This window comes from Sebastes fasciatus, chromosome 15, assembly GCF_043250625.1.
Source record: "Sebastes fasciatus isolate fSebFas1 chromosome 15, fSebFas1.pri, whole genome shotgun sequence".
In the NCBI taxonomy this organism is placed as follows: domain Eukaryota; kingdom Metazoa; phylum Chordata; class Actinopteri; order Perciformes; family Sebastidae; genus Sebastes; species Sebastes fasciatus.
In genome coordinates, this window is record NC_133809.1 from 7,222,682 (window position 1) to 7,236,145 (window position 13,464).

General features: G+C 38.5%; 1 protein-coding gene across 2 annotated transcripts in view; it reads right to left on the reverse strand.

Moving 5' to 3' along the window:
* sos2 (son of sevenless homolog 2 (Drosophila)) overlaps positions 1-13,464 on the reverse strand; it is a 43,864-nt gene that overhangs the window by 18,974 nt on the left and 11,426 nt on the right. For both annotated transcript variants that reach the window (XM_074659879.1, XM_074659878.1), the window contains exons 2-7: positions 7,086-7,211; positions 6,780-6,911; positions 5,739-5,903; positions 5,423-5,629; positions 1,472-1,615; positions 497-607 (exon numbers count right to left, since the gene is read on the reverse strand). In XM_074659879.1, coding sequence (XP_074515980.1) covers positions 497-607; positions 1,472-1,615; positions 5,423-5,629; positions 5,739-5,903; positions 6,780-6,911; positions 7,086-7,211 — 885 coding nt within the window. The remainder of the gene's footprint in view (positions 1-496; positions 608-1,471; positions 1,616-5,422; positions 5,630-5,738; positions 5,904-6,779; positions 6,912-7,085; positions 7,212-13,464) is intronic.

Sequence of the window (13,464 nt, forward strand, 5' to 3'; positions counted from 1 at the left end):
ATTTACGAAGATAAACCTGTATGTCGATGGACAAAATGACTGAATCAAGTAAGGGTGGGGGAAAAAAATAGACACAGCATAGTATCGAGATGTTTGCGTGGCAATATTGTCTCAATACACACGTCACTTATTGCTCTTTTATTATATCATAATAAAATATTTTAATTATATAATTTCATATCATATGAAACTAGAATACCTATGAAATCGATTGGTACCAACCATGTCATGTTAGCTTGTCGGGAAGAACGCTAAATAACGCTCCTAATGCATGATACATTTTGGTGAGGAAAAACTGGCATGGCCATTTTCCAAAGGGGTCTCTTGACCTCTGACCTCAAGATATGAAAACTGCAAAACTCTATCTTATTAGTGTGGAAAAAATGTGGAAAATCGTGATTAAAATATTTATTTTCATCTCTTTTTTTCTGTATAGTTTATCCCAAACAAGCCCAGATGACAGGCAACGTCACTGAGGCCGATTTGAACATCTTACCTGGAAGTAGAGGCCGGCGGTGGACCGTGCCATCAGGGTGTTGAAGTGCTCGTGAAAATCCTTACTGAGGATGTCCTGAGACAAGGTCTCGTAGGGGTCAAACGCCTGCTCCTGTAGACGCGGAGAGAATAACTCAACAGTTAATGTCGACACCTGAAAATATTCTTACACGACGACGAGGATGCTCAGAGGCAAGCAGTATGACTAATATCCTAAGCTAAATATTAGCTGCTTGTATTTCAAGAAGTATTAGTTAATGAGCTGATAATTTACAATATTTAACATTTCGCTTAATGAGGGTTAAGCAAAATGTTAAGAGAGATCCACCATAGACCCGTTTTTGTCTTTTTTAGGGGGGTTCAGAGGGTCTTTAGGGGCAGATAGCAGGTCAACAGTAGATGTCACATAGAAGTGGTGTACATCATCTGAAAGCTGGAAACCTGAAGATTAATTTGAGCACTGTGTGTCAAGTTGTTCTAGTCATAAATAAGAAATAAACATGAATTAATTAAAATACATTGTGAGTGTATAAGAGCTTAAAACATTATGATAGAAGTATATGAAGTATTGTTGCAGCAATTTTTGGGTTGATACCATTACAATTAACCATTTTTTACCAATCGAGAATTGATCAAAATGATCATGTTTAACCTTCTAGATGAATTGTGATCAGTTTTGACTGTTTTCTGAGTGTTTTAGGAGTGTCGTTAGGAACATCCCTACAGTGAGTTACATTCCTGTTTTAGTTCAGGAATTTAACTCACATCTCTAAATAATTTGGTGTCATGGCTTTATTTACCATCACAAATAAAATCTCAACCTGCAGAAACCAAGTACAATTGTTTCCTTGTCAATATTTCTTTGCCCTACTAATACTAGAACTAATTTCTGTGCATTTTATACACTTGGCGGATTAATACATTTGGCAACACATATCTTGATCTTGTGAGTTTTCAGGTCAGAGAAGCCTCATACCTCTGCTAGATCTTCAAAGCAGCTGCCCACCAGCGGATGAGGGCTGCCATCCGCGGTCATCTCCACAGCGTCCTCGATCAGTCCGAGCAGCTTCACCGTCAGCTCGTGGATGTCCAGGATGTTACTGAAGATCACCTCCACGTCCTGCACAACAAGACAACAAGAGACAAGTAAATTAACAGGTTAGAGAGGTAGGACTGAATCCTTAAACCCAGCTAGGACAGTCTGCTGCAGGAAGAGGGACTAATTACCCGACTTACCTCCTTCTACTGTTAAAAGGGGAACTCCCCTGATTTTACACATCAAAGTCTTTTTACAGGCCCTGATTCAAGTTGCATTGTGGGTAATGTAGGTGCCAGGTTTTGACAAGGAAGAAGAATGCGTGGAATAAAAAAAAAGTTGATCCTTTTTTTATAGAGATTAAAGACTTATTGTCTCCAGCATGTAAAAGACTACGTTCACATGGGACAAAATCAGAGTTAACATTAACATAATGCTGTGATAACATGATTACTTTAAAGTCTATGTCTACATGCAGCTGGTCAATGATCAGAGGTGTTTTTCCTCTCTTGGTTGAAGCATTTAGACTGACAGTGTAGTGAAAACTGATTTATTTACACTTATTATTTATGTTTCACCGTCTACATGATCAAGAAGTTGTCGTTGTTCCTGCACATACCGGCTCGGTCAGACATGTTTCTCTCAATTCCTTTTATTAAAAGGGATAATTTGGGTGTTTTGAAGTGTGGTTGTACGAGGTACTTACCCATAGTCTGTGTGTTACCTACAGTAGATGGTGGTCGACACGCCCCCAGTTTGGAGAAACAGACAGGAGTTACCACACGGAACCAAAGCAATGTACTGATGTGGACGGGGGGGCAGCAGCGAAATATATTTAAGCCACCTAAAAGACCCACTTAAATAAATCAATATAAGCTTAAGTGTGCGCTATATTTAGAGTATTTCTTTAGAGTATTTTCGCTGGTTTACCTCGACGTGAGACAGCTATGCAGTCAATGTTTCCGATGGGGAACTGAAGACGTTATCTCTGCTCTCACCAAAGCAACCACACTCCATTGAAAAAAAACAGTAATTTTACCTCGCACAACTCAGGGGATTTTGCTGGTCTAGGTAAAATAAAAAAACATTTCAAGTGTTGTCTGGTGGTTTTGGTGAGCATAGATAACAATATTCTAAATATAGCGCACACTTAAACTGATTTTTTTAGGTGGCTAAAATACATTTTGCTGCCCCTGTCCACAGCAGTACAGTGCTTTGCTCCCCTGCGGTAACTCCTGTCTGTTTCTCCAAACTGGGTGCGTGCCGACCGTCATCTACTGTAGGTAATACACTGACTATGGATAAGTACCTCATACAACCCCACTTCTAAACACCCAAACTATCCCTTTAAAGCTGGCTGTGACACACAGCTCGTGGAGGCAGTTAAGACCCCTTATTACTCTCATATATCTCAGTCTAATATTACCCAAATATACCCATTGTTAATACCAAGTTATTATCTGCTTATAACTTTGGTAATTAAATGGTATTACCTCTTTATTATCAAACTATTACCATGTTATTATTGAGCTGTAATGTAAAGTGCTACCGTTTTTTTCTTTAAATGACGTTTAAGAAATCATCTTACCACAGGAAACCGACAATAACCAGGTTACTTAAGTGCATGTCAACACACTGAAGGTGTTTAACCATAGGATTGTGTAGCAGGGTGTAGCAGGGCCCTACCTCCCTTAGATAAACAAACACAAAACAAAAAAATAGTGGTGAGAATGAGCTCTAAACAACAACAGGCTCAATTTGACCGAGGAAATTAGTCAAGCAGACGAGAACCCAAAAATAGCAGCGAGTGATTATCGACTGCTAAAGTCTGAATAGAAGTTCGGTCCTGTCATTATTTGACCGTAACACTTTCTTGACATCTCCCGAGTAATTTCAGATTACGCTGCGTTTCAACAGACATAATTGAGGTTATTTTGGCGAAGGGCTGCAGATGTTGTTCCTGTCTCAACATAATTACATGTTCTGCATTCCTCTGGGCCTCACAAAGGTTTATCCTCCTCACCCAAATGATACCACAAATTACCCAACCCAAAATATGCAAAGCCACAGCGACCCATTAAACTCAACTTTCCGTTCACTTCTTCTCAACCCAGAGACCCGCTGTTCAACTCCTTCTTTCCTTTTCTTTTCTAGAGAATTCAGAGCACTTAATTGCCATATTAGACACGATGTAATTAGCAATTTGTTTCTTTGGTTAACCCGCTGAGACAGATATGAAGGTCTATATACTGGAGGGGGTCAGAGAGGATGGGTGGTGCCTCGCGAGATGATACTAAATAGTTGGAGCTGTTTTATCAGGCGTGGACATATTGGCTGTTCAAGGACTGGAGTATGTGACCTTCTGCATACAGGATGATTGCTCCGACTGTCTGGTCATCCATCAGAAAAAGACAAACGTCTTTAATCTCAGATAATGTGAGAATAATTTGGCCTTTGTTCTGTCTGCAGTGTGGAGGAAGTTTCAGTCATATCAAAGCAATATTCAAAGAGGAAAAACTAGTGTCAGACTGTCTCTTCTTCAGGTTTAATAACACAAATCAACACAAACGCTGTAAAATCTGTTTTCAAAGTGCTTCCTGATGCTGATTACCAGTTAGCCGATTACAGAGTTTCAGCTGTAATCTTTAAATGTTCTTACGTTGGATTTCGCTGAAATTGCTTTGTAATTAGGTTTACAGTTTGTTGGAAACTTGACTTGTTGTTTATAAGCTGGAGAGAGCTGGCAGCAGCTACTGTATTCAGCACAAGAGCTGGAGTACGTTTCATTAGTATCCGGCACCTTTAGGTGAATAAAGTCGTTGGGGAGTGATGGTGAGTTGACTTACAAGAGGTTAATGATTTTTTTTTATCTAGTTTTAATCTAATACTAACATTTTGGAGCATTATTTAACACTTGATTAATACGCAACATCCAGAGTTTCTTATGTAGTATTGGTCTTGTGATACACGTATCTTATAAACAGCATTGAGCTGCTGTAACAAGTAAAAGGTTCACTGTTGTTTTCTGATTTGCTCTCCCTTTTTCAAGCTTTTTCAAAGAAGTGAAGACAAACCATTTTATCCACAATATGTTTCAGACGGTATTCCCAATAAAAGATGCTGAAAAATATATATTTTTAAGATAAACTTCACAGTGTGACAAGTCAAGCTTTTGTTAGCTAACGTTGCTAGCACTGTGGTTATTTCACACTAAAGGCCTTCCTCTGCTTCACATTAGAAAAAACCCAGACATTTATTATTAATTATAAAACGGGTAGCTCAAATTAGGCAATCTGATTGGTCCATAGCAGTGATATAATACCCACATACCACTGCTATGACGTCTAATTCCTTTGCAATTTCAGAATCGCTCCACGTCTGAGAAAAAAAACCTTAGACTAATGTGTTGTCTGATGCTGGACAGTTTTTCAGTGGTTGCACAATAAATGTCAACATACAATAATGTAAATAAAGACCCAAATAATGAAATCAATATAACACTAGCCTGTGGTGCTGAAAAAAGAAATATGCGAGCTGCTAGTGTACGTTCCATAGCAACCACCGCTTTAGCAACCGCCTCTGTATGTGCTGGCAGGAAGACCCATTTTATTATTTATTAATAAAAAACTATTACTCATACTAATTCAGTCCGTGACATATAAGGGGCATTGTTCAGCCCGACTTAAAGCGGGGACAACATACCTTTGCCCTGTCGTGATTGTAGCCATGGAATAGTGTATTAAAGAAAAGTAATTGTGTGAAAATAGGATGGTAAGGATAAGAGTTTACTCTGTATTTCAGGTATTATGAAATGATTCCTCCTTTGATCAAAGTCACATCGTGAAATGCAATCTTGACAGCTTTTTAATTAGCTGTGCAAGTGTTCCTCACCTGAGGCGTGAAGATTTTGGGGTTGGACAGGAAGTGCTGGCGGAACACTTTGATGATGAGGTCGAGCTCTCGCAGGTACTGCCGCTCTTCTGCGATTTCAAGCCTCACCAGGTCGTCGTACGTGAGCTCCCCAGAGGACGACGGCTCCTCTGTGTACTGAGACATCAAGCCGATGTCCTCCTCCTGGTCAAACATGTCCATCAACACCTGGGAACAAACGGCGTAAAACAGATCAGAGTCAAAACAGTTGTCCTTTATGATGTTTCTGGGTGCTGTGCTCTGCCTGTCAGCCTTTTCTTTCCTGACAAATTCTCACCTTGTCTGCACACATGGACACCTTGATGTCCTGCTGGCTGATTTCATAGTGCCGAATGTTGCCGACATAGTTGCCCGCCAGTTTCAGTATGTCTGCTGATATGTATTCAAGCACAGCCACGATGTACAGGGAAACATGGTAGTCCACTTTATAGCCCAAAACCTCCTGTTGAGAAAAAAGAAGCAGAATAAAAACATAAGTATAAGTTAAACAGCAGTTCAAAATGATTCTAAATTACTATAATTAGTCCGAATCAGAGTGAAATTGATACTTTTGGTTCACAGTGCACAAATTAAAGCAGACCAAATAATAATAAGTTGCTATGGGGAGTTTAATGGAGTTAAACTGTCAAAGTACACGGAGTCGGATACAAGCACAGCAGTTTTAACAGCTTTTGACTTATTAATTAGGGGAAATACCCGCAGCACACTGATGTGCTTTTATACATGGCCTTAAATGCAGATCGCTTCCTGAACAGAGTTCACGATCAGCAGATGGATGTATTTGTAGTTTAAGTTTTCAAATGATGCTAAAAATCACATATCTGCTATCATAAAATCCTGCGGTTGGTTCATTTGCTTTCACACCACAAACAAACCGCACCAGAGTACGCTTGGGAGCGTCTGGGTTCGGTTGTTTGGTCCACACCAGGGTTCGAATGACAGCTTTCACACCAGCCCAAATGAACCGTACTAATCAGGCAAACAAACCTGAGTTTGTTTTAACCAAACCAAACAGGTTAGGTGTGAAAGCGCCCTTAGTGTCTGTCTGAACCTGCATTCATTTTTTTAATATTTCCTAAGAACTGCCGTTACTTTCTGGCACTTGCATCAGAGTTGACTACGTCTTCTGAGAGCGTGAACACTGCTACCATCCAGATTATGTGAATTCCTTTCCTTACATTCCTATCAACCTAAATACTTCGGGAAGACTAAATGACAATCTTAAACGTTTATTTTTCCAATCTTGCTATAAAAAAAAGCATAATTTGGGGAGTGTAAAGCTTCATGTGATTGATGGAGCGACTGCTGGGGTCTTTACCTTGAGCAGTGGGTGTATCTTGTCCACGGGGAGCAGTAAGGGGTTCCTCCTCTTGCGTTTCTCAATAGCTGACTGGGCGTCAGCAATCGCCCACTTATCTATCGGGTGGGGAAAGGTTTTCTGGACACGTTCCTGGAAAAAGGGAAATTACTCTGTTAACACTTGATAAAACTGGAAGCAATAAGATGATTGAGAGCCGCACATATTCAATTAGTTATGTGGAATGCTGCTGTGGTGCAGTAGCACGCGTTTCCTAACTTTGTTTTGTTAATTTACAACATTTATATTTAGATGCTGTGTAGATACCTCTACGTCCGTCACGGAGCGAGGCTGGGCCACACACAGCATGTTGAGCAGCTGGAGGATCAGCTCCTCGATGTGCTGCAGGGCGTCCTCCTTCGCCAAGAGGTTCGGGTGGACCTGCTTCTGTACCTGAACGTTAACAGACAGACGTATAAGAAGAGGTGAGATCACAGACACAGCAAAATGGTTGAAAGGCCATCCTGTAACTTCAAACTGGTAGACATTTTAAGGGGTTTGATTTTGGTTTTCATCAGCTTCTCTAAGAGAAGTAAAAACACTTTCTTCTGCAGCATTCACATGATGTCAACTGAAACTGCGTAATATGTGAAACAGGCCGTAACACCTGGTATGATGCAGCTCAACCAGGCTCAGGTCACATTTATTGACGTCATGACAGCAAGTACAGACAATGACTGATTGATGACAAACACTTTCTCTTGATCTTAAAGGGTCATATTGATGTTTTCTTTTTTGCATGTTTCAGCCCATTAACTATAAATTATACACAATTTTACAGCTGGTCCTTTCCCAAAGTATACCATTAATATGTTGGTTTCCATTTCTTTCCTAACAGCGTGAAAATCAACTTGCAGAGGCATGAAACGTGCTTGATTTGAGCAATTCATCACAGTGAACACTTTTACATTAATATTACTTGGTAATAGTTACTACAGCAGGGGGGCATTTAAATGACACATCCTCTTTGCTGCTTTTAAGACAGATCAGATATAAGAAAGTTGGCTATAAAACAGCAACCTTTTTGAGGGCACAGTGAAATGTCCTTGAATGCACCAACAAGGCAGAGTCCTTAAAACTGTCTCTGCCAACATTACATCACATCAAATTTTTGAAAAGGTTAGGGCTGTCAATCGATTCAAATACTTAGTCCCGATTAATTGCAAATTAATCGCACTTTTTTTAACTGTTCAAAATGTAATACTGTTATCAACATGGGAATGGGCACATATGCTGCTTTATGCAAATGTATGTATATACTTTTTATTAGAAATCAATTAACAACACAAAACAATGACAAATATTGTCCAGAAACCCTCACAGGTACTGCATTTAGCATATAGAATATGCTCGAATCATAACATTGCAAACTGCAGCCCAACAGGCAACAACAGCTGCCAGTGTGTCAGTGTGCTGACTTGACTATGACTCGCCCCAAACTGCATATGATTATCATAAAGTGGGCATGTCTGTAAAGGGGAGACTCGTGGGTACCCATAGAACCCATTTTCATTCACATGTCTTGAGGTCAGAGGTCAAGGGACCCCTTTGAAAATGTTCATGACAGTTTTTCCTCACCAAAATGTAGCACAAGTTTGGAGCGTTATTTAACCTCCTTCACGATAAGCTAATATGAGATGGTTGGTACCAATGGATTCCTTCATATGGTGCCAGTGCCTTCACCCTAGCTTTAAAACTGACCCTCAAGCTGCGTTAATGCGTTATTATCACGTTAACTTTGACAGCCCTAAATGAAACATAACGTATTAATTTGAAGCAAACTAAATGTTCACTGTGAAGGATTATTACGATTCTCAAGCAAGTTTCAAGTATGAATGTTCATTTCTTTTTTTTTACTGCACTGAAAAGAATGAGTAAAAAATGGCTGCCTGGAATGCAGGAAACCAATTGAAAACATATGAAACATATGAAATGCTTGTTCTGCAGTAACATGAAGCATACAAGATCTGTCACTTTGGGCCAAAGCACACATATCCACCAGAATCTGGCAGCACAAAACAGATGAGTATAGTCTCCATCAAGGCAATTATTCAGCCTCAAATGAAGCTGCAAGACACTTCAAAACAAAAAATCTGTCAACAAATATAATCTTGATAAAAAAGGATGCATTTAAAAAGGTCTCTTCTGCTGATTTATTAAGTCATCCAGGCTTGCTCAGTAGTGGGACTCCTGAGGGAGGAACTAGCCTGACAGAAGGTGTGGTTTCAGGTGCTAGACAGCAGAGAAGGTGTGGCTTCATCAGGTCTACAAATGAGAGGAGACCAACACCCCCCTTCAACCACACTCCAACATCCAACCTCCCAAAAGTTGTCGTCATTTGGGCCGTGCCCTCTTGCAGGAATGCTGTCAGTTGAGATACTATTATAGCACCCAAAGCAGACTTAGAGGGGGAGAAAAAAAAAGGCTGTGGGAGAGACCGAGAGGAGAGAGGTGGATAGAAAGACAGCCTAACATTTACTCTCCACTCACAAAAGCCAGGCCTGTTCACATGCTAGTGATGGAATTACCCTGGCGTATAGTAAAGTAGGGCATTATGATGACAAAACGTTGCCCCCGGATTAAGGAATGTGAGAGAGGAGAGTTAAAAGGTCAACGCCAGAACGAGCTTCATGCATTCTTGTGCTCTGACTTAACAGAGATGCAGCAGGATGTCCCCTCTGTCTCAAGTTTGAGTTGAATTTGAAGGTGAAATTCTCACTTAAGGGGATTATTAAAAGACCCCTTTGTTTTCTTAGATCTGTTTTAGATTCAAATTATGATTCATTAACTACATTCAGATGCTTCTTAAAACAAGAGGAGCTGGAAAATGTGAAGCCCCCAGCTCTGGCCTCGTTTACGTTTCTGTACGTCATTTCTGTTTTGATGCACACTCACAAGACCTAACCGTTATAAATAAGCCACAAGTATAAACTGTAGTTGGAAAAAATTATATATCAAAGCAGAAGTAGGTTATGAGATATATCCTCTCGACCGCAAATAGGCACTTGACCAAATTCCACAGGACACCAGGAGCTGTGAGTCACCACACTGAAACTACGGGGGTTTCCCCTGACTCCATTCACAGAATAGTTGGCCCGTTTCTGAGGGGCCCACATCCAACAAGTGTCGTCTATCTCCAACAATGTCAGGATGAGACGCGGAGAAACAAAAATACACAAATCTGGATGTCATTTGAATAAAAACATAATAGAAAGTGAATTCACATGCAACTGTAACACTGATATGAGATCACCAAAATGAGCTGTTGGATCACATTGTTGCACTATAACACAAGACAGTCCGTATGCTTATAGAGCTGAAACAATTAGTCAATTAATAGAAACTTAATATGCAACAATTTAATAAACAAACAAAGAATTCCCAAATTCAGATATTTCCTGGATTTCTTAGTTGTCTATATTAATAAACTGAACATCTTTGGGATTTGGATTAAGTCAACAACAATTCATTATTTAATTCTTTATTTTTTGTAAAAGGGACAAAAATTCAGTAGTTCCAGATTCTCAAATGTAAATATTTTATAGTTTATTTTATAGTCAACTATTAAGCCCTAGTGTTGTTGTACTACAACACAAGACAGTCTGTATTTTTTTTCCTGCTTATAGAGCTGAAATAATTTGTCAATTAATAGAATATTAATCTGCAACAAGTTTGATCATTTCTGATTGTTTAAGACACATTTTTAAACAAAAATGCCCAATATTCACTAGTTCAGCTTCTCAAATGCCAATATTCCCTAGTTTTCTATACAAATAAACTGAATAGCTTCTGGATTTGGATTAATCATCAAAAATGTTGACAATCACGTTATCATTTAATTCTTTTCTTTTTTTTAATTTGACAATCACTTAAATCTTTCTTTTTGTAAAAATGACAAAAAGTTAGTAGTTCCAGCTTCTCAAATGTAAATATATTATAGTTTTCTTCGTCTTATACGATAATAAACTGAATACATTTGGGTTTTGGGCTGTTGATTGAACATAACAAGATATTTAAAAAAAAATAATTTTGGACTGGAAATTGTAATGGGCATTTGTCACCATTTTCTAGATCAAATGATTAATCAAGAAAATAATCAGACTAAATGATAATAAAACAATCATTAATTAGTAAATTTGTTAGTGAACAAACACGTTTATGGAAAGCATTTAATAATGAATTGTACTGACTTAATCTCTGGTTTGAAATTACTCTTTAAGATGCAAGTATGGCTGGCGTTATGGAAAAAAACCAAATATCACGATATTTTTGACCAAATACCTCATATCGATATTGTGACGATTGATTATTGGTGCTTTTATAAAATATTTACACAATGACATTTTTGATAAATAATCATCAGTATTGTGGATATAATAACTAAGTGGGTAAAGACAAACAATAGAACAGTGAGAACAGTCTGGTAAGTTTAGAAAATGATATCACTTTACTGGAATGCAGCCTTTAAAACCAGGAAAAGACAACACTTGTGCCATATCACAATATTACGATATCCAAAATACAAGACGATATCTAGTCTCATATCACGCTCTCAGTGAATCTGTCAGTTGTGCTCGATGACGACGTCTAAATTGAGGACTGAAAGCAGAGCGGGTCATGTGCAGGTATGACTGCGGCTCAGAGTATTTACAGTATCACTGAAACTTGATCCTAATGGGTGATGGATGCTACATGGTCTAATATAGTTGTTGGCAGCGGACACTGAAGTGAGCGCATGCAAAGTGAAAGCAAGTGAGTGGAAAAATAGCGGGGGGGGAACTCCTGAATTTGAAAAGCACTCAAAACCTCAGAGACACTTTTTTTGTTTCTCATGGAAGGAAAAGAAACTTTTCTCTTGCAGAAGCACGACGGCAGGTGAATTCAAAGCATCCTCCCTCGTTACTGTGACTACGCACCAACTGAAAGACGCTCAAGATAACAGATTCACCAAAGAAGTTATTGTAAATGTCAAAATTATCTTTTTTTTAAGGTGGAAAGTAGCAAGGACTAGTGCTGAAATGATTAAGCAATCAATTAGTCAATCAACAGAAAATCTAACTTTGATAATCTATTAATTGTTTGTGTCATTTCTCAAGCAAAAAAAACAAATACTCACTCAAATGTAGTGTTTTGCCAATATTACGTCATATATAAATATAAACATGGATCAAATCTTCTGCCAAAATTTCTGCCAATCAACAGACTAATAAGAACTTGACAGAATAATTAACTTGTTTCAACTGTGATTACAATAAAGGTCATTTTATATTACAATATAAATATATACTGTATCATCACATAGTAAAATTACCTGGACAATCAATTGAGAAGTTGTTAATGAATAAATAACTATATGAAATGTATATTTTTGGCAAATTAAATACCTGACAAATCAGAGCACCTCATCAAATTGATGCAAAAATCAAATAAAAATCAAATAATGCCATTAAATAGTCCTGATTATTGATTTGTAACACTGCCCACAGTGGTCTATAATACTCCCAGAGATGTTAAAGGGATAGTTACCTGAAACCACACGTCAATTAATTGATTTAGTGATCGACAGAAAAGACATCAGCAACTATTTTGATCATTGAATAATCGTTTTGATCAATTTTCAAGTAAAAAAATTACAAATATTTTCTGGTTCTTGCTTCTCAAATATGAAGATTTGCTGCTTTTACTCTTTTGAATATGATGGTGAACTGAATGTTGCATTTTTCACTCTTTTCTGACATTTTACAAAAAAAAAGAAAAATCTATTAATCGAGAAAAATAATAGGCAGATAAATCGATAATGAAAGTAATTGTTATTTGCAGCCGTAAATCTCTCATAGTAGATACATTTATATTTTTGTGTTAGGGATGGGCATTTCAAGCACAAATATTCTTCGATATTCAGCAATATTTACTGGGAACTATTCGACCATTCTTCAATGATCGCCCACCCCCTGAACGTGCCATTTAATTTTTTTTAACTTGATGACTATTTGAAAATTAAAAAAAAATCATTACCCATTCCTGATTTGTATATATGTTTATTGTCTCATGGTATATAGTGTCACTGCAACCTAAACTGAAAATTTAGTATCTTTGAGTTTTTTGACTGTTTATCAGACAATTTGAAGATGTCAGCTTGGGCTCTGGGAAATTGTTTAATTTAAATAGATGAAACAACTGATCAATTAATATAAAAAGTCTCGAGATGACTCAATAATATATATAAATATAATACATAGTTGCAGGTTTACTAACTTCCCACTACATGTAGGCAGAGACATTAAAACGAAGCGTATCTCGATCATATGTTGGCTTCCTCCTGTGCCATGTTAAGGTGTTCAGTTTCATGGGTCAGCTCCATTAAGAAGGGAAAGGCTAACGTACAGGAAGTCCCAGCGCTCGCTAGCTCACTCTCCCTTTCCCTCCTCCATCCCTCCATCCCTCCATCCCTCCATCCCTCCATCCCTCCATCCACCCCCGTCCTGCCTTGTTCTCTACCCACACCGAGCGAAGCCCCCGGGGGAGAGCAGATCATAGCGGCAGACTGAGAGGTATTGATGAGCGTGTACGAGGAGGCAGCAGCAGCAGCAGCCTCATACTACACACCGACTGGAGCAGAGCCAGAGACAGGAGAGGGAAAACCAGG